Source organism: Manis pentadactyla, chromosome 4, assembly GCF_030020395.1.
Source record: "Manis pentadactyla isolate mManPen7 chromosome 4, mManPen7.hap1, whole genome shotgun sequence".
Lineage (NCBI taxonomy): Eukaryota > Metazoa > Chordata > Mammalia > Pholidota > Manidae > Manis > Manis pentadactyla.
In genome coordinates, this window is record NC_080022.1 from 123,286,217 (window position 1) to 123,310,690 (window position 24,474).

The window sequence follows — 24,474 nt, forward strand, 5'->3', positions numbered from 1 at the left end:
CCTACACCGTGTCTGAGCACCTCACTGCCTGGGCAAAGGGGCTGCTCTGGGCACAGGCCCTCTCCAGGGGCCCCAAGGGCCGATGTGCAGCCCCAGAGGCTGTCTGAATGGGGCTCTGTCTGGAAGGACGGTTCTCCCCAGACCTTCCTGACCCACACTGGATTCCCGCCTGGAGCCTGTCTGCCAGAAAGGGCTGGAAGGTGATATGGAAAAGGTCCGAGTCAGAAACATGACTCCTGGGTATTTCCAGTCCTATGAGGTGGGAAGGGATGAAGGGCTGCCCTATCGCTGAAGTCCTTACATTTTGGATCTCTTGAAAAATTGAAAACAAAATATTTAGCCTGTCAAACCACACAAAGCAGTGCCGGCTGGTTACAGCAGAGCTCAGGAATCTCTAGCCCCTTCCGGAGCAGCCACGGACACATACGGTCTTGGGTTGAGCCTGTTGGGGAGGAATGAGTCCCGTAGGAATAGAAGTTAGGGGGCTGGGCCGGAGGAGGGGCTGATCCCGCCCGGGTCCTGAGCAGCGCCTGGCTGCCTGCGAGCCTGAGGCCGGGCCGCCTGTCGCCGCCTGTCGTCAGCGCAGCTGGCTGCCGGCCAGGCCTGGGCGCTGGGACTGAACCTCCTCTGGGAGGGAGCAAACAGTTCAACTCCCGTGGCAGCCGCGGCCATCTAGGCGTGGTGCTCTTGTCTGACTCGGGCTGCACAGACCCTGGGCCAAGGGGCAGAGGAAGGACAGCTTAGGCATCAGAGCCTTCCAGATGGGCGAGCTGGACCTGATAGCCTCAGGGCCACTGCCTGGGACCACTGCTCACCCTCTGGCCGCTCTCAGCCCAGACTCCGGGTCAGCAGAAGGAGTGGACATGGGCTCCCTGGGGAGCCCCCAGGGTGAGACAGAGGCACAGGGCCGCGGCTGTGCATTGCGGGAGGCTCCTGGCGGCGAGGACGACGTCAAGGTCCTATGTGACTTCTGCCTCGGGGCCAGCAGGGTGAGGGCAGTGAAGTCCTGCCTGACCTGCATGGTGAATTACTGCGAGGAGCACCTGCGGCCGCACCAGGAGAACAGCAAGCTGCATAGCCACCAGCTGGCCGAGCCGGTGAAGGACCGGGACCTGCGCAGCTGCCCTGCCCATTGTAGCCCCCTGGCCGCCTTCTGCCGCACCGATGGGCAGTGTATCTGTCAGGAGTGTGGCCAGGGTGAGCACAGGGGCCATGCCTCTGTCTCCCTGGATGCTGCCCGCAGGGAAAAGGAGGTGAGTGCTGGGGTCTGTCGGGAGAGGGAGGTCGGGCGAGGTGTGGCCAGGGAGAGCGGGCTGCCCACTTCCCTTCTGTGCTCTGAGTTCACCTGAAAGGAACGTTAGCCTTAGTACATAGCTGTTCAGGAAGCACAAATATTCATTGTAGCTGGTTTTGGAAACTGAACTGGGTCCCTCTTCCCCATCTCGGTCCTGCTGTCCCTGTGCTGTCTCTATAGGTGTCCGTCTCTCCTTAAACTTGCTGGTTTCCTGCTATTTCTCACTCAACTTTTGGTGACTGGAATGTGTTTGGGTGTGGGGTGCACAAGTTGTGGGGCTTGGGGGCAGTGATCTGTGTGGCAATGAACATTGGCAGAAATTCAAGAGAAAAGAATCAGACCTTTCTCCTCATTTCTCTTTTCCTTTTTACCCCAAACAAGAGACCAGTAGAAAGGAAGTACCTTTCTAGAGCTACCCGGTATGAAATGGTAAGAGCTTGGAAAACACTGAGATAACAGCATTGGAAACTTACATGCAGGTACAATGTCAAGAATGGCTTAATTTAAGGAAAATAAAAGTTCCTTATCAGAGGTAACAGGAGAGACTGAGAAACATCATGATCTCAGACTGTAATTTTATTCCCACCAGATGGGGAAACTGTTTCTAGAACAGCTAGCTTTTCTTTGCCCTAAAGATGAGAGCCTAGAGAGGTTCTTTGGGATGGATTTAGCAACTTACATAGTTTGTTTCTCATACTTTTGAATTTCATGAGCATTTTTTTTTCTCATTAAGGAGGTACAGTTGATTTTTGTCCCACATTCCTCGTGTTCATATTCCTTGCAGCTCCCTGCTTGCACTGCACACAGCTAAAGATCCATGGCACCTTCCTGGCCCTGTGTTCCTCGGCAGCAAAGGAAAGAGGTTTCTGGGAAGGGCAGTTGACTTGCCCCCACCCCCATGCTCTTTCTTAGGCATAGATTTTATCCAGTGTTAGTGGGAATTATTCTGGAAAGCTCTGTTTTCTAGATACCAATGAGTCACCATTTCTAGCTCTGGAAGCCAACTGTTTCCAGCCTTTCCAGTGTCAGGGAATTTCCCTGCTTTCATAACCATGAAGAGGGTTCTGCATCAACAAAAGAAACAAAAGAAACAAAAAAGAAAAAGCTCCATGTAATTGAGGAAATTAGTTTTCATGGAGCATTGTTGTGTGCTAAATGCATTCTTGGATTTTATCATCTGGTCCTCACATAACTCTATGAAGTGGCAAACTCTTTTTTATTTCCACCACATTTGTCCAAACTTGTACAGATGACTAAATCATGGAGTAAGGAATGGAAGTTTCTGAAAAGCTACCTTATTGAAGGAGCACAAGGGAAGGACCCCAAGATCACAATCTTATAATCTTCCTGTTTTGGGTACCAAAAACCTGCCACACATATAGTAGAAATATTTAGACAAAGCAAGCTGGTTTTCCTTTTGGGTATAGCATCTGAATAATGCTATACATCACAGGACAGTTGATGTATGCACATCGAAAAACTATCTCCACTGAATACTGCAATAGATTATACCAGGAAAAGGCCTCCCTCCCATGTTAGAAGCCCCCATCTCCCTCCGCAGAGGCAAGCATTTCAGAAATGTTCTGTGCCTGGAGCAGCATAGATATAATACGAATTTTACAAGTGTGAACTGGTACGTCATAGAGACTTGGGGGTGTTGTAATCCTGAGCAGGAGGAGCCGTGTAGGACATAAGTGGGACCCCAGCATCAACCATCCTGGGAAAGAGCTGCACAACAAGCACACCTGGGGAAGGGCTCGGGGCAGTTTTGGTACTGAAAGCGGTCATGGTCATAGGTACAATGCAACAGCCCTGTGCTCCGGGGGTTTGGTGATGGTCCCAAGTCACAACCTCTGCTTTCTGTCTGCCTAGCAGTGTTCTTGTCCTTTCTACCCTGTATGCTTGTTTTTGGTGGAGAGACCAATTTGTTCTGTAACTGCAGCCACTCTCCAGGTGGTTCTGCCACATCTCAGGAGCCAAACAATGTTTTACAAGGAGCCCAAGAAGATACAATCCCTTGATGGGGCTGCAGCTGCCACCAGAATTATTTTGAACGTCTTACTGGATGTAATCAAGGCTCCAGAGATACTCCCTTCAGCTAGCCCAAGCCCGCTGGAGTGACTTGCTGAAGGTCACTTGGATCATTAAGGGCCATTTACTCAGGCAGGTGCATGCAAATGGCAAGGTCGTCCATGAGGACACATGGCTGCCAAAATCAGGTCCCCAGAGCAATTAATTTCTCAGGTAACCAAGTGACCCTTTTCTGAAGCTCCATGGTCTCTAACTATGCTAATGGGCACAAACTCTGGATTGGGGAGTTCCGGATGCTGTTTGGTTATTTGTTCACTTCCTCTGGGCTTCCATAGCCTGGCTCTTCCTGATGGGAACCTCAGCTCTTCCCCTTCCTCCAGGCCAGCTTCTCGAGGCCCCTTAGTTTTAAGAGCACCTGGTCTTGACTGCTCTTGCCGTCTCTGAATCTCAGGCTTGCTGCCATGGAAGGGAGGCTGTGTGTGTGCCTGCATGCATTGTAAAACTTGGATTCCTTCAGTGGCCGCTTTCCTGTTTGTTCTGACCCCTTGAGTATGAGTGGTTCTTTCCTGGTCTCCAAGCACATTAAGCACAGTTGAGTGCTTCTTCAGTGTGGGCCTACACCATCTGTCCTTGGGCAGCGTGGGCTGGAACCAGGAAGCCGAGGTGCTCTGTGGCTCCTTGGAGTGCTAAAGGGCTCGCATATGCCAAGGAGGGAGCTGGCATCGGGACTGAGGTCAGGGCAGGTCCTTGGAGGAGGGAAGACCTGAGCTGGGCTCTGTGTTGGATGGTGGAGTGCCCCAGTGATGGTGGTTACATCCAACCTCACCACTGGTTCCAGAAAGTTCGGGACTGGATGCTGCCCTCAGACCTGGTCTCCATGAGGAGCAGGAGGCAAGTTTTTGAGAGCCAAAAGCATTTGTGCTGAGCTGAGGAGCGGTTAACCAGCACTGCTCACAGCCCGTTTGCTGGGTGCCAAGAAGGGGGTGATTTGAGGCCATTCAGGAAAAGAGCTTCCTCTGGAAATTCTGAGGAATGCCGTGGACTCAGTGTTGTGTAACTTCTTTTTCCTTAAACATTCTACCAGCCTGTATGCCTTTCAAGAGCAGGGAGGGTGTTTTATTTGACTGGACTGGCAGCCAGTAGGTTCTGGGCAATTGACTGAGGGATGAAGCCAGGGTCCAGGGGGAATCCTAGTGCTACCAAATGCTAACTCTCCACAAGGGCCAGCATTGTGTGGGTCAAAATACAAAGGAACCGACACCATCTGGAATTTTCTTCTCTCTTCTCACACCTTTGCTGTTCCTGTTTGCATCTCTAAACCCTGCCCACCAAGCTCAGGTGCCACCTCTGCCCTGCAGATGGAAGCTAAACGGTTTGACAAAGACCATATTCCAGCAACACAGGTCTTCCCATCCCCAATACTGGGCCTTTTGCACAGCATTTCTCATTGCTTTGCTGAAGGAGGTGGGGCTCTGGGCCCTTCCATGGAGGGCAGCCCTCACTCACTGGCATCACTGTCCCACTTTCATGCAGGCCCCACCTTGGCCTGAGTCATGTGCACAGCTGGCATCTTGGGAAGCCCTGGAGCCGGGGTCTGAGGCACCCCGTCATTTTCTGGGAACAGGAATGACTGGAGATACTGGTCTCCCAAAGTGGCCCCACCTTTTGTGGTAAGTGGGAGGGCCTCCTCCTGGGGTGACTCAGAGAGGTCCCGGTCAGGTACTCGGTACTTGGGAGTCCTTTTCTCCTTTTATGGCAGCCTTCAGATAGTGGAGAGGCCCCCCAACTGGATACTCTCTGGGTGTCTCCCTGTGGCTCCGGAGCATGCTGGGGCCATGCATCCTGTTGCTAGGGTGTATTCTGTTGTGTCTTCCACCACCTTTAAACAGTAGTTTGCATTTCTGCTCTCCCTGAACAGGTCGCTTTGTGAGCCTTTTAGATAGACCGACCGAGGTCCCATGATTGCAGTCAGATAATGCCAGACTCCCCTGCCCACTCCCCCGGGGGGGCATCAGGTTTCAGGTCCCAGGGCAGGGGCTCACTGGGGCTCCCTCTGCTCCAAGTCAGCATCCCAGAGCCTGAGCAAATGTTACCTGCTTTCTGCAGAGTGAGGCAAACCCCCTGCTTGCCTCTGTGGTCCTCCCTGGGGGCCTGGAATCCCCCCAGGCTTCAGTGGGGGAAAGGAGAGACACTTCATCTCTGCCCTCTGGGTTCTATTGGGGCATAAGGACTCACAGCTCTGAATGCAGACTTAACTTATTAAAAGTACTTAAAGCGATTCTTTTTTGCTGTCTCATGCCCTTGTGGAAGTGGGAAAGTGACAGGGCTTTTGAAATTTTTGAAGGCTTAGGTGTTATGCCTTGGTACACTTCTTGGCAGAAAGTGCTTAGAGAGTCACAGGAGGTTAGAGTGTAGTGGGCGATGAGGTCAAAGCAGGCCAACCCCTGGCTCTCTGCCAGCACCTGCCTTGGCTTGGAGGTTTGTCCTGCCTGCCTCCAGGAGTGAATGAGAGTCCGTGATGGGAAGCAGCCATCGTAGCAATAATAATAATGCTGATGCTGATGACAACGGCATTACTGGCCTTAGTGGGGCCCTTACAGTGTGCCAGCTTCCTGACAAATTCTTACCAACACACACCCTCTCATTCTGTCCTCCCAGAAACCCTCTGAATTAGCCTCTGTGGCTATCCCCATTTCACAGGTGAAGAAATGGAAGTCTGCAGATGTTAAGTAGAATTTTCCAAAGTTCCAGCTGCAAAACAGAAAACTTGGGCTCCCACCCCCTGCTCAGTTCCTCCTTAGATCATTCTGGGGTCAGATGGCTTGGGTTCAGCTCCACCGGTGAACTGTGAGACCTGAGATGGGGGCTTGATTTCATCATCTGTAAAATGGAAATAATGATATTTGCCTAATATGGGTGTGGTCAGGATATGAGGTAATCCATATTAATGCTTGTAATGAAAACCAGCACAACACAACATATGTACTCACTGCATTTTAGCTGATCTGTGCTGAGTTCAGCTGGAATCCAGCTGACCCTTCAGGCCTCCATTTAGGACACTCTTTTAGGCTGGCTTCTGAGGTCAAACTTTCCTTTCAATGGAAGAAGAGTGGATAGCGCCATTGCTCCTGGGGACCTTCTGTGTGCACTGGGCTCCTTCTTCCTTAATACTGTCCTTTCCTTTTCTTAGGCTGAGCTTTGGAGCACCCAGTTAGACCTGGAGCGGAAACTCAAGTTGAATGAAAATGCCATTGCCAGGCTCCAAGCCAACCACAAATCTGTTTTGGTAAGTCTGGTCTGGGGTCACCCTCAGGGTTTAGCACATCTGGCTGCTGCTGCAGGCTTAGCCAGGCCCATTGGGGTTGTGGGACAGGTGGCTGCAGGCCCAGCTGCCCTGGACATGGGCTCCCAGTGGTTTCTCAGCAGATGAGAATTTTATGTACAGATACTGTTGGCTACACCATGGGTGTCTTCACCTTGCTGTTGGGATTTTCTATGAAATTAGTTTGAAGTTCAAAACTGGCAAGTGATTTACTTTCTAATAATGTAGAGTAGAAGCAAGGCTGGTCCCGGACAACGGTACTCTTATTTTTACATTTGCATATGCTTTTCTGACCTGGAGAAAAGAGTGTGTTGGGGAATGGATGTGGTGTTTAGCTAGAGCTCCAGGAATTATCCTAGCCTCTTCCATCATGGGAGGGGGCTCTGCATGTGAGTCTCACCAGTCTTCTGTCCTGAGAGCCAGAAAAAAGAGTTAAGAGCAGCTGGATTAGTGGATGGTAACTTGAAAAGCCAATAGTGTGCCAGGCTACTCAGCTCTAGTCTGTCTGGTTTATGGTCACCTTTCATGCAAACCCAAACAGTGCCACAAATGCTCTCACTAGTGGCAAGCCAATAACCACCACTCAGAAGAGAATGCAAAAACCTAACCTATGGTAATGAGTTAGCAGTATCATCTTTGCATACCATGAATTATCTATCCATCCACCCATCCACCCACCCATCTATCCACACACCCACCCACCCATCCACCCATCCATCCACCCACCCATCTGTCCATCCATCCATCCACCCATCTACCCATCCACCCATCCATCCTCCATATCTAATACATGTACCCATTTCAATTTAATTTCCTCCTCCTCAGAGTTTACAACTTATTACCTGCTGACAGACAAACACCTCTTTCATACCCACATAGTCTTAGGAAAAGAAAAAAAGTAATTGTCCCTTTAAAACCTCATAACTTCAGAGACTGTTGATTTCCAGGTTCACAATAATTTGGAGAACCACATGGAGCATCTTGCCTTTTTCCAGACTGTTGATTTCCAGGTTCACAATAATTTGGAGAACCACATGGAGCATCTTGCCTTTTTCCAGCTCTTTATTTCTTGGATTCTTTGATCCCTGCTCAGCGCTTCTCATATTGCCTGGTAGCTGGGGGTGGTGGTTATCACAGTGGCCACCATGTATGAGGGACTTGAAGACACAGAAAGATGACAAGACTTGTCTGGTGCCCCTAGGTTAACGGAACAGGAGAACCCGGGACTGTTGCTCCCTCAACTTCAGGAAGACTCGGTACATTGACAGGCAGATGCAACATCCTCAACCTTTTTAAACCATTAACTTGGGTACTCTACTGTGTTTGCGGCCCGTCCTTTCTGTGGTCTTTATTTGTTGTAATTTGGGCAGTAAATGATATCCTTTGCACATTCCATCTTCATGCTGGGAAGAAGTGTTTCTCCATGGGATGGCTTAGGAATGAGGGTCACGAGCCTGCGGAACAGTCAAACCACTGACGTCCTTTGAGACCTCCTGCCACCCCCTTGCTCAGGAGGGCCTCAGCGGGGGAGAGGGGTTCTGGACGCTGATGTTGTCTTAGAGCCGTGCCTCTCAGCCTCTTGGAATTGTGCTTGTATGAGGAAGCTACATGTCATAATTATAGGGAATGAGTGGGTTCTGTGCCTTTTCCACAGCACCCTCATGTTGGGCCCCAAGGCCCTGCCTGCCCCTGCTTTCTGGCAGTGATCAGGAGTGGGCAGGGAGCACCCTGTGGCCCCCAAGTGGGCAGGGAAGGGAGGAAGCGAGGCAGCCGGAATGTGTTACTTTGGAGCCTGGTGAAAACACCAACAGCGGTACTCCCCACCAAACTGGTTATAAGCAAAACCGGCCTGCCTCCTGAGAGATTTCTCCATCTTTACTTCTTGCAGTCTTGAAGTATAATTGGACACTTAGATTTAAATACATGTATGATTTAATTTTCTCAGATTCATAGGTTTTACAATGACAGGAGGCAATACTCGTAAACGGTTGACCCAGGAGTGGCTAGGAAGACTTGCCGTCTTTCTCCTCCAGCCACTGCCCAGAAGCTCCCTGTACCCTTGGTCCTTCACGGTGCGGGCAGTGCTCCTGGACTGGCACCCACGGTGAAGTCCCGTGGGCTTCAGTTTAAAGGGCTGAGCCCAAAGGCCCTTCCCTGCAGTCCTCGCAGGGCTCCAGCCCTCAGGCTCAAGCTCAGCGGAGTCACCTTTCACCTCTCTTGTTCTGCCTCATGAGTGTGCCTGTGTCCACAGGCAGAGGTCAGGCTGTGGTTACGAAGCTTCTGGGCTGCAGCCCTGCTGAGAGGTCCCGTGAGTGGTGGTAAAGGAACAGGCTCTGGAGGCAGACAGACTGGAGTCAAGCCTTAGCTGTGTGATCTTGGGCAAATCACGTCATTTATTATTGCCTCCGTAAGAAAGGGGACTGGGATAGTAGTCGCCTCTGGGCCTTGCTCTGAGATAATGTGTGTATGGTGCTAAGAACAGTGGCTGCTGCATAAAAAGCACTTACTAAGTATTAGTTATTATGATCACTATTTTATGTAATTAAGAAAGAGACCAGACAGGCAGAGAGGGTCGTCATTCCCTGGCGAGTGAGGAGAGGGGGACAGGTGAGATGTCAGATGGCTGCTGAGCCTGTGCCCAGCAGAGGCCCCGCCCAGGTGTGCTGCTGGGGCCCAGGAGGGGTCCAGGTAGCTTCCCTGGTTCTCAGGTCTTCGGTCTTCAGAGAGTGACCTAAAGGCCCTGCCCATAGCCCAGCGCCTGTTTGCTGCCTGCCTCAGTCTCCCCTTCATCACCACCCTCCCACATCCCATCTGAGAGCCCTGAGCAGCTTGCTCAGGTGCTGCTGTTTCTCCCCCCAGGAGCTAGGGCAGCCCCACCACCAGGGCTCCAAAGGAACAGAGACCACGGATGCCCTCGGGCTTCCTGGCCTGGCTCTCTGCTGCCTTTGCTGAGCACTGCCGTGGGCTCCCACCTATTGTCAGTGATGCTCCCTGGGGCTGGTATTGCTCAGGGCGAGCCCCACGGGCATTTCCCCTCCAGGGCCATGTCACGGCTGGAGAGCCCGCCTGGCTCTTACTGTATATAACTGCAGGATGCACTTCAGCAAGAAACTGTCTGGGAACTTTGAAGCACACAGTTTATTATTCACAGTTTCTGGATGGCACACAACATGCTTGAGGGCCACACAGCAGGCAGTGAGGTCACAGGTAGAGAGAGAGGGAGAAAGTGTGGGCCTGGGGCTCTGTCTTTATTAGGGTCTGAGGATGGGGTGTCTAGGGTTTCATGGTGTGGGGAAAATGGAAGTTCCTATGGCCAGGATTCTCACCTGACCCTAAACTATCTGGCAATGTAATTGACCTACTGCTCCCACACCTGTAGGCAATGAGCCACTTCTGACTGAGCCATTGTATAAAGAGCTCTGCCCAGTGCTCTGGGAGGAGGCAGACATGGAGGTGGATTATGGACCTGCAGACTGCTGGGTGCAGATGTGATTCTAGCACTTGACCTACTACCCGGAGAATAAAGCCAGTATAAACCCTTTACCCAAAGAATGTTCCATTGTCATTTCTAGGGTCTGAATCCATAGTGAACTTGCCTGGGGCTGAAACCCTCAGGCAAGACACATGGGTTCACCCTTTTAGGGGCAATTGAAGGCAATAAGAGTGGGAATTAGGGCATGGGCAGGGAGGAGTGGGGTTACTCAGTTATCTAGGTCACCCAGGGCTTTCTGGAAGTGGGGGCAGGCTAATTCCTTATCTGGTTGTTCACTAGGGGCTGTGTCACACAGCTGACAATGCGTTAGTTCCACATGGATGTCTTTTGAAATGGTTGCCTCGGCAACCAAAAGCTTAATGTTAGGCCCCTACACTACAACCACCATCCTCCAAAGGCTCTTCCTGGGTTGGGCTTGAGGAATTTGGAGAAGATCTCCCATTTGCCCTCTTCCTTTATCCCTTTACCAGTTTATATTTTCAGTTCTGTTCAGCTCCCTGACCTCAAGGAAGCCAATAGGTGGTGGAGCAGTTGGCAGGCAGATGAGAATGTAAGGAGGTTCTACCCCTCTTCCTGTCCACGCCCCCTCCAGTAAGGACGCCCCTGCCTCCTTCCCCTCCTCATTCCTCCTGCCACCATCAGATCAGACTGATCAGAGACTAGGCATCCTTATGAGGTTGCATTCCTGAGCCCTGGTTGAGCAGAGGTCCCAGCCAGGCAGGAGTCCTCCTATCTAGTGTCATCATTTCTTCTTCCCATCTCCCTCCAAACCTTAAGGCTTGCACATGCCCTGGGCCTGAGGTCCCATCCCTTTGGGTCCTTTCCTTACCCAGCCCCCTTCCCCTCCTTCCTTCCTTCCCCACCTCCCTTGCCAGTGGAGGAAGTGCCCCTGCAGCCCCAGCCCTTGAAGGCATCTTGTCTTGGCTCCCTTTGGAGCCCAGGATGTTCAGGGCTGGCCCTGCTCCCGGAGGAGCAGAGAGGAGCACCGTGAAGGGGTGCTCAGAATGCTGTCAGATGGGATGCGTGTGGGTGGGGACAGTGGGGGAGACTGAGGCAGGCAGAGAACAGGTTCTGGGCTGGGGAGTAGGGGTGAAGGAGTATGAGCAAAGGAACTTGTGTCCAAGATCTTTATATGAAGTTTAATGAGATAATTAATGGATGTACAATGAGATGAGACTGGAGGGTATCAGAGGGGGCTGTCAGCACCCACACTTAAGAACTACTGAGGAGAAGAGGAAACCATTTAAACTTGGGTTAACGTAAATATGAAATCCACTGAGGGCACTTATAAAGGATGTTTAACCTGTGATAGGACAGCACCCCCATACACAAGGACTATTGTACAAATCCTTAATATTTATCACATGGATTTTGTTTTCTGTTTTGTTTGGATGTACCATTCCATTCTGCACAGGTGGGCTCACCCTGCAACACTCGGGTGCCGTGATCATCATAAGCTTAGATGCGCTTTCAGCTCTGATGGACTCAGTAGACAGTGTAACCTGACATAATGAAATGCTAAGAAAGCTGATTCATGCTACTGATTTGTACAAAGAAGCCAAAGCACTCATTTGCCACAAGAAATACAACTATCAAGTATTCTGAATACATACACTGCCCTGGCAGGAAAATCGATTTCAGAAACTTGAATAGTAGCCCTGGATTGTCAGAGCTGGATGGGGTCTCAGAAATATATAATTGAGTTGCTCAGCAAATAGGTAGAGACTGTTAAAGATTGATAAAAATAAGCTGTTAACACGCTGGAGAGTAAATCCTTTTTCCCAGGAACCCAGGACTCAGATGAGAATGAAAGCTTCCTATTGCATAGAAAATTGCTCACCATGTCCAGTTTCTCAGGTTACATCTCTGTGTGTTGAGCTTTGACGAAGTCAGAAAACCTTACTAACAGGTTCTTCACTAACTCCCTTGGTCACCAGGCGTCTGTGTCAGAGGTGAAGATGGCGGCCGAGGAGCAGTTTGAGGAAGTCCTTGCCGCCATGAGGAAGGCCCAGGCCGACGTGGTGCTCTTCCTGGAGGAGAAGGAGCAGGCGGCTCTGAGCCAGGCCAACGGCATCCAGACCTACCTGGAGCACAGAAGTGCAGGGCTGGAGAAGAGCAAGCAGGAGCTGCACAGGATTGCCGCCATCAGCAACACCGTCCTGTTCCTGGAGGTCGGGCAGGGGTGCAGGTGGACGCATGCATGTGGCTGGGGGCAGGGAGAGCCCTTGCCCTGCAAGCCTGTGGCAGATGTGGGAAATGTGGATACAGAGCCACTCTCTGATGAATGGGAGCATTTATAAGGGAGCTGTGGGGCTGAGAAGCAGGTGTAGATCCAGCAGAGGGCAGAGCCCGGAATGGGTAGGGAGGACTTCCTGGAATGGGGAGGCTGGAACCAGGTCACAGAAGATGAGTAATGTCCAAGCAAAAGTATGTTCCACGAGAGGGAACAGTGTGTGCAAAGGCAGAGAGGTTTGAGGAAGCTCAGGTGACTTGGGGAACCAGGGTGCATGCGTAGGGCTGGAGTGCTGGAGGCTGGCAGTGATGGGAGGTGAGGTTGGCTGGCCAGGTGGGCATCTGGTTATGATGAGGTTTGTCATGAGGTCACAGAAGGCAGTGGAGGACGTCAGATGGGGAGTGATGAGCTCAGGTCAGTGTGCTTTATAAACCACTCCGACAGCCTTCAGGAGCTTGCCTCCCAGCGAGGAGACAGGAGACCTGTTGCCTTTCGGAGCAGCTGTGTGTGCTGGTTGATTGAGGGAGGCCCCGCTGAGGGGATGGGACTTTCCTTTACACGAACCACTCGTACATTAAGTCACATGCCGTTAAAGCAGATCTGAAGGACAGGCAGTCTTGCAGGTAAGGAGCACTAGGTTGGGTGTAAATTCTATCACCCTGGATCTGTCGCTAAAATGGCTGTGTAGTTTTTAGTAAGTCACTTACCCTTTCTGTGTCTCAAATCCCTCACGCATTAGACAATCAGATGGGAGTCAAAAATTTTCAAGGCTCCTTCAGCTCTAATATCCCTAACTACACATAATTTTTCTTGCACTTTTTGGATTACAACAAACATAAATGTTTATTATGAAAAAAGAACTTGGGAAATACAGAAAAATATGAAGGAAAACAACCATCCATACTCCTACCACCCAAGGTCGACCAAACTTAACCCTTTACTGAATGAGAGAAAGAGAAGCAGGCAGAGGGAGAGAAAAAATGCCGATGGACAGTCTCTCTTTCTGTCAGTGCCTTTGCTTTCACTATCAGAACAAGGAAAATATGAATAAATAGTTGGTTTCCCAAGTCATGTGTTTCTCCAAATAAATAATTTCTTTAAATAATTTCTCTTTTATAACTTTAACATAAAAACTTTAATATATATAAAATTTATTTTAGTGTAAGATAAACTAATTTATTTTGGTTAAAGATAACTCCTTTTCCCCAAACTGTTAGCCATTTGAAAAGACAACATGTATCAGATAACCGGTCTTTTCCCCCACTGATTTAAAATGTTACTTTAGTACCGTAGTGATACTAAATCTATATAGTGTTAAAATGTTTATCTTTTTCTCTATCAGCTCTCTGGTTTGGACTTTTTCTTCTCTGCTTTTAATCTAAGCATTTTGGAACAACTGTTTCAACCTGACTTTCCTGCTGTATCCCTCTGTTCTTCAATACTTGAATTGCATTTGAATTTTGATAATATGTTACTTCTGAAAGGAACCTTTCCTGTTCACCACATAATTTTGAAGCTTAAGCAGTTTAATGTGATTATGTGAAAAACACTTCTCAAGCTGTAAAGCAAAGTATGAGAATTACAGAAAATGGTGTGTGGGATTAAGCTGACAAGGAGAAGCCAGCACCCTGTCTGATGACCTATCTGTGGACCTTCCAGGTTCTGCACCAGCTCCTGCATTTGCTACCATGGCTTGTGATTAAATTATCAAAAAAAAAATAGTTCTGAGGGAATGAACATAGCAGGAATGCTCCTGCCAAGTGGGGGTTGGAATAAAATGTGCACTGTTTCTTGGTCCCCAGTCTGGACTGTATATTGGAGCTATTCATGGGTGTCTAGTGTCTCTTGATTTTTAAAAGTCCATTTTCCCAGTTCAAACAATAAATACTTTTGGTTGTCAGGTCCTGAGGTGGACACATTATATACACTTTCTCTGTGAACCCATGTTAAATCATCAGCCCATTTCACGGATGCAGCCCAGTGTAAGAAGTGCAGAGACCAAGGCAAGTTGTGCCCTGTTTCCCTCCCTGCAGGAGTACTGCAAGTTTAAGAACACCGAGGACAGCGCCTTCCCCAGTGTTTACATAGGCCTCAAGGACAAGCTCTCCGGCATCCGCAAGGTCATCACGGACTCCACAGCGCACCTGATCCGGCTGCTGCAGGACTACAAGGAGAAGCTGGAGGATTTCTCCAAGGAAGGTGAGAGGCTTTCTGGGCCATGGGCTGTGTATGTGTCCCTCAGAGTGGTTGATGGGCAAGGCGAGAGAGCCCGGGGAGGGAGGGCGAAATCGGGGAATACTGTACTTTCAAAGCCGTCCTTCAGTTTGACTGTGTTACTAATGGACTTTATCCTGATGATTTTATTTTATGATTGAGACCCAGAGAAGGTAAGTTAGTCAAATGCAATTGGCTGGCATTTCTGTGACTGGTTTCTGAGGTTGTTGATGTCTGTACTTTCAAGTGAAATCCAAGCCAGTCTGGGATCTTCTTCCTATTTTGCTTCATCCCTGAGAGAAATGCAGTCCGCCAAGCATGATCCTCTGAGATAGCGGGTAGGGGAGCTCCAGCTCCTTCCTCTCCCAGGAAGCCCAGGGAAGACTGGCTGGGGAGTCCTGCCTCTTAGGTTCTCCTGACTGCCTGGACCGTGTGCATTCATAACTCTCTAATTTTCTAGAGGAGTGTGACATCACAACTCAAGTGTCTGCTGTTGTTGAGCGCAAGTATTGGACCTCAAAACCCGAGCCCAGTACCAGAGAACAGTTCCTCCAATGTAAGTTGTGAACAGCTTCCTCTTCCCCAGTTATTGGTGTCACTGTAATGCTTTGCTGAAGCAAGGACTCTATCTCTCATGCTGGTGTCAGGTTCTTGCATCCTTGGGCTTAGTCCTAAATGGTACATATTTAAAAATTAGTGTTTAAAAATGTTTAACTTTTCATTTCAAACTTACAGAAACATTGCAAAAATAGGATAAAGAATTCCTGTATACCTTTCACCCAACTTCTCCAAATGTTAACACTTGACTTAAGTATATTGATCAAAACCAGGAAATGAAAATTGCTACACAAACTGACCTTCAGAATTTATTCAAGTTTCCCCAAGTGTTCCAACTAATATCCTTTTTTGGGCCCAAGGTCTGATCCAGGATTACATATTTCCATGCATCCTTGCTCCCCCCATCTGGGTCCAGTCCCTTAGTCTTTCTCCAGCTTTCATGACCTTGATGCTTTTGAAGATGTTGGCTAATTACCAAATGGTTCCCTTTTAAGTCTGGTTGGGCCAGGGGTGCATAACCCATTGTCCTGTCCTTATGTGACATTGACCTGGTCTGTTGGCATTTTTGAAACACTGTAATTCCTTTCAATACTTCATTTTGGCTAAGGAGTCCATAAACTTTCATCTCCTACTAGAGGAAGGACTGTATCTATGTAGTCAAGACTCATTTTTATGACATTTGGCTAATTTATCTTTTTGGAACATTCCATTGAACCCTGCTTCTGCTTGTTTTCTGGAGATGACCACTGGCTGACTCACTCCTGGACCCCTTTTTTCTCTGGTTATTGCGTGGAGCCTGAGTTTCTGATGACTGTCCCCTATTCTTGCCATGGCTTCTACTCTTTTTCCAGGACCTCCACACAGTTTTCTTCACTCATTTTTTCCTGCTTCCTGACAGAAGCACACCTGTATTTTACAAACAGATATAATATTAATACAAGAAACTAAATAACCTTTATCCTTAATATTAAAATAAAAGCAAAACATATCCTATGATAATGTCTTCTTTGACATGACAAATGTCTTTTTCCACACATGATATTAACTTTTTCTCTTTGAGTATTGTTATGAACTTCTGCCCTTTAATAGACTCAGATTATTTCACTTGTCAAAGTTCTGCAGCTCAAGTTGCCAACTTGATCCTTGTAGAGCTGGCCTCTTCCTTCTTTACACATTAGCATTCTGACCTTGACATTCTTAAAAATATTATTGCCTTCTGGCACTAACAGAATGTTCCAGACCCACTCTGGTTTTCTGGCCTCAAGACATAAAACCACCTACTCTCCTAAGAGTCCCAGTTCCCCTTGGATGAGAAGGATATTTCTGTTCAATATCTGGATGCTAAGGATTGCCAGAGGAGTCAGTGGTGGGCAAGAGTTGTTTTTGATGCTGTTGGGGTCACTTTAGGACCACAGAGTAGCAGACATTTAAAAAATATGCCTCATTTTTAAGACTTAAAAAAAATTGGGATATAATTGACATATAACATTGCATTAATCCTAGGTGTATGACAAAATGATTCAATATATGTATATGTTGCAAAATGACCACCAAGTCTAGTTAACATCCATCACCTCACGTAGTTACAAATTATTTTTCTGGTGATGAGAACTTTTAAGACCTACTCTTTCTCTCTTACCTTGATTATTCAAAAGACAACAAAAAAAAGACCTACTCTCTTGGCAACTTTCAAATATATAATACAGTATGGTTAACTATGTTCACCATGCCATACTTACAGCCCCAGGACTTATTTCTCTTATAATTGAAAGTTTGCAGGTTGGACCACCTTCAAAAATATGGAACACTTCACGAATGTGTGTGTCATCCTTGCACAGGGACCGTGCTCATCTCTGTATCCTTCCAATTTTAATAATACACTGCTGAAACGAGCAGCCATATGCCTTTGTATGGTGCACAGTTCACATTAATTTTCCCTTTTTACTTCTTGGATTGTTCTGCCCTCCTTTTCTTCTAACGGGGTCTCATTGACTATTAAGAATTTTTTTACCTCAGACACAGTTTGGAAAACTCTGGGTTAATCTAAGATAACTTTTTAAAGTAATGGTTTTTAATAGCTTTTAATATGGTAATTCATTTGGAAAATATATACCAAACATCTCTGAGCTAGAACCTCAAGACAGAGTCCCTTGTGTAATGTGGAGCTTATAGATCAGAAGGACAAGCAGAGACACACATGCAGATAAATAGATTACTGTACATTGCGACGAGTGCCATGAAGTGTAAGTGGCCAGGGCACTCAGAAAGGAAGTGATGGACAGGCATCTGCCTCAGCTCAGGGGTCACAGAGGGCCTCTTTGAGGACCCAGACTCTTACCCACCATCTGAAAGGAGAAGCAGGAATCACCCAGACTCAGGTCAGGGCGACTATCTCGTCACAGAGAGAAGGGTCTGTGCTAAAGCCCTGCAGTGGGGTCTGCGTTGGGCAGGTCTGAGGTCTGGGTGCTGGAGTGTGGCGATCAAGGGGGAGAGAGCAGGACACAAGGCTGGAGATGCAGGCAAGGGCCAGCCATGCAGGCGAGTGGTTGCTGCTCTACCCTGCGAGCAAGGGACACCATCAAAGGGCTTCACACCCAGGTGGCAGGATTCGCTTTAGCCTGCACCCTGGAACACTCACTGTGGCTCTGTCATGGAGAAGGTGTGGAAAAGGTTCCAGAGGGTGAGACGACCAGCAGGGAGCCTTTCCCACTAGTCTGGCGAGACTTGGCGGTGGCCCAGCTGGGAGGTGAAGCAGGGGACTGGGGAGAAGTGGGTGGCATCTCCAGGGCTTGCTGCTGCCTTTGTGTGTGTGTCTGGGGGTGATAAGGCAGGGTGAGGACGAGGGCAAAGAAATGTAAAAATGACTTCAGTGTGACTTGAGCAACTGGCATAGAGGTGCTACTATTGTCTGGGACTGGGCAGAGAATATGTTTGAGGGAATATTTGCAAGTTCACCATGCTAAATATTGGTCAAATATTTTCTAAAGAAGAATGAATGAATCAAATGTGGGTATATGAATGCTTATTTCCTCAAACCCTTGCCAGCACTGGATAGAAGAGTGCCTGGCTTTCAATACCTATTTGTTGAGTGACCAAGCAAATTAATGGATTTTATTTCTTGATTCAGTTCAGCAAATAATACAGTAAAGGCCAAGGGCTTTGAGCTTCAGAAAGGAAAGAAGTGGAGTGATGTATTCTCTACCTTCTGGTTTTTGCCCACCTCTTTTTTTGGGGGAAACAGTGGCCTAGGGAACTGAGAACAGGAGATGGTTGTTTTCTCACACCTTGGAGGCTGGCTGGGTTTTGACATGTTCTGTCTGAATCACCTGTTGGTTCCTGACCTACTCTCACTGCCCTCTGTATCTCCTCAGATGCATGTGACATCGCGTTTGACCCAGACACGGCACACAAGTATCTCCGGCTGCAGGAGGACAACCGCAAGGTCACCAACACCACGCCCTGGGAGCATCCCTACCCCGACCACCCCAGTAGGTTCATGCATTGGCGGCAGGTGCTGTCCCAACAGAGCCTGTACCTGCACAGGTACTACTTTGAGGTGGAGCTCTCCGGCGGGGGCATCTACGTTGGCCTGACCTGCAAAGGCATCGACCGGAGAGGGGAGGAGCGTAATGGTTGCATTTCTGGAAACAGCTTCTCCTGGAGCCTCCACTGGAACGGGAAGGAGTTCACGGCCTGGCACAGTGACTTGGAGACCCCTCTCAAAGCCAGCCCTTTCCGGAGGCTGGGGATCTACGTCGACTTCCTGGGAGGCATCCTTTCGTTCTATGGCGTAGAGCCTGATGCCATGACTCTTGTTCACAAGTTTGAGTGCAAGTTCTCTGAGCCCATCTACCCTGCCTTCTGGCTCTCCAAGAAGGAAAACACCATCCGGATTGTGGATCTGGGAGAGGAGCCTGAGAAGCAGGCACCCACCTCGGTAGAGGCTGCTCCCTAGACTCCACCAGGCTTTTGCTAACTGTGAAGTTGGGGCAGCAGCTTGCATTTTAAGGGTGACTCGGGGGCAGAGATCTCTGCCAGTGGTAGCCGGTTTTAGGAATCATGTGGGTCATGAACCAGGAGAAGGGTCTCCAGCTTCTCCCTTTTGCTGCATGCTGGCCTGTCTTCTGTGTTTGTAGGAGTCCTCAGGTGCCTGAATCCCCTTCTGGACCAGTGTTGTTCTATCTGCTCAGGTGAACTTCACACTGTGCCCAGGATTGGCAACCAGGAATCTTCAGAGAGATTAAAAAGATTGCAGAATAGCCATAATAAATTGTTAGCTTTATTGATCATTTCAAGCATCCCAGACCCTGTTCTGAGCGCTTCCTGGGCATTAACCCTGAGAGCAGCCCCACTGGGTAGATCCCCATTTTGCAGATGGGGAAACTGTGGTCCTGGGGGCTAGTGAACTTGCTCATTGTAGTTGCATGGTGAGTGAGTGGCAGAGCGGGGATTCAAACCTAACCAAGATTTCAACCACTGCACAGCGCTGCCTTACTAGATCACGGGCATCGTGCACGAGGGAATAAACTCCACGATGAGCTACAGAGCACGGAAACTGAGAATCTTAAATCGCCCATCTCTGCACCATGTCAACAGGGCCAGGCAGCTGTGAGAAAGCTCACCGCCTCACACAGCAGCTCAGCCTATTTTTGGACTATGAGGATTATAAGAAATGTCTAAATGGAGTCCAAGTGTTAGCCCCTGTGACCTCTGGGAAGGGGCCTCATTCCTCTCTTCTGATGTCACCTGGATTATGTGCACTTGTCTGATTTCTCCTTCAAAGGACAGCTCTTCAAGTATTTGAAGACAGTTCTCCTGGGAAGTACTCCTGTCTGCACGTTCTGTTTCCTGCTTCTCTTATTTACAGCCTGTATTTCCCACTTCCCCTCGTGGTGTCCAGGCCTTTGATCCTCCCCTCCCATCATTTCATCCTCTTTTGACAGATGTGCTCCCTCAGTTTAATGGCGAACATTCACCAAGGCTTCAGGCGAAGGGCAAACTGTCTAAATGGGGTCCCAAGGATAAAATGTGAAGCCCCAGTCAGGCTTCACCGGAAATGTAACTTCCTGCCTTTCCCTGTGATCTGTGTTAAGACAAGTCTCTTCCTCTAACCAGGCTGATGGTCCCATCTCAGGAGCACATTACTTGGGCAGCACTCGGCTTGTTTCCAGAAGAGCCCATCCTATATCTCTGTCCCAGGATTTATAAAGTGTAGGATGTAAATTTTTTTGGGGGGTGCTGGGGAGGGCAGGGACTTATCTTTATTTATTTTCTTTCTTTTTTTTTTTATTAAGGTATCATTGATATACAATCTTATGCTCAGGTTTCACATGAGCAACATTGTGGTTACTAGACTACCCCCATTATCAAGTCCCCACCACATACCCCATTATAGTCACTGTCCATCAGCATAGTAAGATGCTATGGAGTTACTACTTGTCTTCTCTGTGCTATACTGCCTTCCCCATGCCCCCGCTATATTATGGTGCTAATCATGATGCCCTTTAATAGGATGTGAACTTTAAAAAATTTGATTTTTATCGAATTAATTTTTTTCTATTTTAATTTCATCACATCAGAACTGCATGCTGAGATAGTTTTGATGCATGATTCTGCATCCAATTTATGAGCTCTTCTTCCTATCATACTGTCACCTATAGAATTGGTAACCTTTCTTCTTAAGTCTTAATCTTGTTGATACATTGATTAGGGTAGGGCCCGATACAGAACCTGGCAGCACTCCCTATCTTTTGGGTTTTGTTTTCAGCAAATTATGCATTGGTAGAACTGTACCTAAGGTAGTTCACCTTTGCTCCTTTAACAATGGGAGACCATGAATGATTTTCAGGGGCAGAAATCAACATAGGCTATGAACATTTATTTACTCTACCCACCTCATGATGCTGCCAGAAGGGAGAGTGAGATCAGCTTGGCCGGACTTGTATTTATTGAACCATTGTGGGTCATTGATGCTGGCCACTTTATTTTCTAATCACTCACAAAATACTTGATCAAACTATTTTTGAATTCTGTGGGTTAACATCAAGTTGACTAGTCTGTTGTTTCCAGAATTGACCATATTTTTCTCCTTTAAAATCAAGAATATTTTTCCTGTCACCACCCTTTATACTTTTCCCTAATTTCCCAAAGATGCCTGCCTGGTGTTAGTTAAAGTAGTGAACTGTGTCAGTCATGAGAGGTTATGTGGGAATACCCGACCTCATATCAGAGGAACCCTTGGGAGGTCTCCTGACCTGTCTTGAGCTTCATTCCCCATCAGCTTTTTTTGTCCAGTGGTTTTCAGTTTCAAGACTTTTTTTCTTGTTGTAAGAGGTCAAAGCAAAATTGAGAGTCAGGAATATTTGCTTTCTTTCTGTCATTGCCTCAGAGGATGGGCTTATCTTCTTTCTTTTGATCCAAAACTGAAAATTTCCTAAAACAAAGAGAGAGAACGAAGGCCTATTTTTATATTCTCCATCATTTCCCCAAAGCTGGGTAAGAGCGTGCCACTCTTCTGTGCTTACTCATATTTATTTCCTCACCCATTGTGTGGACTCATTTTGGGGAAAAGAAAATCTGTGCTCATCAGGAGCACCCCCTAGTGGCAGATCACTGTGATTGTAGAGGATGAATGTAATTTTAGCTGTAATGTGATTCATTGTTGACTCAAATTCTGAAATCCAAGTGCACATGGCATTCATTTCCAGGAAACTTACAGATTTGGAGTAAATTCCCGCATTGTCCCAAGATTCGTGATGAAATGATAAGATAGGAATTTTGTCCCAATCACAGAGCCCTTTTGTCTTCAACTTGCTCTGGTGTGTTTTGGTGTGACTGTCTTCAAATCAAATTGAATTAACCTATGTGGCATTTATAATGTGCAAAGCACCATGTGCTAGGTACTAAGATACAGTAACTCAGAAGACAGCTAGCTGTATCTTTTGGTCACAGAAGCTGATTTAAGTTGAAGTGAACAGAATTAGAATCTGAAGAGCTAATAGGAATCTACTATTCAAGGCAATAATAGGTGAGGCCATATAGGAAATGCATTCCTCCTCTTGGTGTTTTGTACACTGCTTCTAATTTAATGTCGTCTCAGGCCATCTCCAGTGACTGTTATAGATTGTGTTGCCGACTGACTCACACCTGATTACTTCCCATCTCTGCAAACAACTGTTCCCATTCCAGGGGCCGCTACTCCAGCCCCATCAGCCAAAGACAGAAGTGCAAGGAAAGGTAGCGAGCACACCTCCTTTTTGTTCTGGCTCCCTCAGGTTTGGCGCCCCTCCCTCCCTCAGCACCCCTGAGGGGACACTGTGGTGGTAGGGCGGGAGGCCCTGGCAGGGAGGTGCACTGTACCGTGTGTGTCTGGTATTCACATGCAGGGCTCACACTGCGTGTGGCTCAGGTAGAGGGATGGGTCACCCAGGCTTTCTTGGGACATGCTTAGTCCTTTATCTTTATTTCTGGTGTTTTTGAGAAAATCCCACCTTCTGCCCTAAGGAAGGAGGCCAAGTCCTGGAGAGGAGGAGGGAGAGCAAGTCATCTAAAAGGACTGAGGGTCAGCATAGCAGTGATCGGTCATTTGAGATTAAAATCTTGTCCCCCAAATTAATGACTTGTGCAGTGATCCTGATAACCTGAAAAAATGTGCATGTGTGTGTGTTGATGTCTCATATGAAAAAGTACTTTTCAAAAATCCTACCAAGCTGCTGCAAACTGCAATTAACCCCTTACACTATCTCAGATGCTTTGCGCTATAGCGATGCACATTTTTGGTCTTTTCAAATTATAATGTGCTCTCCAGACGTTTACATAAAAACCCTTGTCATCCTTCTGTTCCAGACGTACCTCCCACACCCCTCCTCCCTTGCTCTTGCTCCATCTTCCATTCAGTCTTTATTTTGAAATTAAATTTTATTTTCCCACTGGATGCTCCAGGCTTTCCGCTGTGATACGAAGGTAGTGTGGTTGGTTTTGGGTGTCCCGTTGCTGGCCTCTGCCCAGGCACATAGCCCTCTCTGCTGGAAGTGCTGGCAGGGCTGGTGGCCTGGCAGGGGTAGTGGCAGGTGGCGATGGACTTTGGGGTCCTGGGGCTCAGGTGCACTTAGAGGTGGGCTCTTGGGCTGTCTTATCTAGCTCTCTCTGGGGGAGGACAAGGATGCCTGGTTCTGTGCAACTAGCTTACTTATCCTATTGCTTAAGTAAGTTTAGAGGGGCATGATAACCCAAAAGGTATGGGGTCTGCTTATTAACTTTTCTTGATCTTAAATGAGTAGTGTTCCCATTTCACAATGGTGTTCATTTCATCATTCTCATCATCCTTCCATTTAGTGTTCCTTTTCCTCTCTGTCAAATAGATTCTGCACTCACCTCAGTAGCCAGGCTGACAGTGGTAATGATTAGGGTCAGGATCCCATCCTGTTCCCCGGTAGGAGGCATGGGGACAAGGCTGCCAGAGGAAGGTGTCCTACTCTTTCTCATTTTGCCTCCATTTTTTTCCATACCCTTTCTCTCTTTTTTCTTTTCTTTCTCATTTCTTCTGTTAGAGCAGGCAGTCAGACATGAGCAGGAGAAAGGGGCCAGCCCATCACCAAGGAGGACTCCTCCCTGGCCAACCCCTCAGCCCTCCTTAGCGCCCAGTTCCACAGTCAAGGACACTAGCTGATCAGGAGGCCCAGGCAGTCTAGGACACCTGGACTGTCAAGAGGCTCAGGACCTCAGGGGCTTCCCTGATTACAAGGCCTGTGCAAGGTCTGAAGACCTTGTTCGAAGGTAACCCCACCTCATTAAAATAACATCTAAATATAATTAGCATTGTGGCTTTGGCCCCTCTGTGGGCTTTGATTGAGTACTTATGGGTAAGGTGTCTGTGCACAGAGAAAAAGGTTATATATTCCTAAAGCTGTCAATCAACCTGTCAGTCAAATGATGTAAGATGCAGGGCAGGACTTCCTGCCATTTAAGAAAAAATAAAAGCCAACCTAATCCTCATAGGGAGCTGCTTCTGGTTTCCAGACAGCCACTCTCCTGTCTGAGGGTGTACTTTTTGCTTTCACGGTTTAACCAATAAAGTCCTTTCTTCTCTTTTTCTTGCTGTCTGGTCTCTAGACTGAATCTTTCCTTTGAGAAGAGAAGAATTGGGGAAACAACGCATTCCACCAGTAACACTTCCATTTATCCTGTTTTTGACCTGCTCCTCAAATTGACCATTAGGACTGCAGGGTTTCTTGGTCCCCTGTCTCAGGGAAGTGAACAGTCACCTTCACTGACCCCCAAGTCCTACTTCCCCTGGAATGTATTTGTCACTTTATTTTTCATCATTGCCT

The 24,474-nt window shown here is 48.0% G+C and overlaps 1 protein-coding gene and 1 non-coding gene across 2 annotated transcripts; one reads left to right on the forward strand and one right to left on the reverse strand.

The window, feature by feature from the left end:
* The first annotated feature begins 375 nt into the window (after nt 1–375).
* On the forward strand, nt 376–24,243 carry TRIM16 (tripartite motif containing 16). Its single transcript, XM_036925840.2, has 6 exons — nt 376–1,253; nt 6,516–6,611; nt 12,078–12,311; nt 14,407–14,572; nt 15,048–15,143; nt 18,517–24,243. Exons 1-6 carry the CDS (start codon nt 762–764, stop codon nt 19,098–19,100), a joined length of 1,668 nt encoding a protein of 555 aa, XP_036781735.2. The 5' UTR covers nt 376–761; the 3' UTR covers nt 19,101–24,243.
* Nucleotides 16,939–17,042, reverse strand: LOC118932413 (U6 spliceosomal RNA). Its single transcript, XR_005032771.1, has one exon. It is a non-coding gene; the product is annotated as a U6 spliceosomal RNA (small nuclear RNA).
* Nucleotides 24,244–24,474: the final 231 nt, after the last annotated feature.

Bases quoted from the DNA above. Each gene is read 5' to 3' on its own strand.
- TRIM16 (XM_036925840.2), top strand. From the start codon at position 762: ATGGGCGAGCTGGACCTGATAGCCTCAGGGCCACTGCCTGGGACCACT. The intron at 1,254-6,515 runs GTGAGTGCTGGG...TCCTTTTCTTAG, and splicing joins CTGCCCGCAGGGAAAAGGAG to GCTGAGCTTTGGAGCACCCA. The intron at 12,312-14,406 runs GTCGGGCAGGGG...CCCTCCCTGCAG, and splicing joins ACACCGTCCTGTTCCTGGAG to GAGTACTGCAAGTTTAAGAA.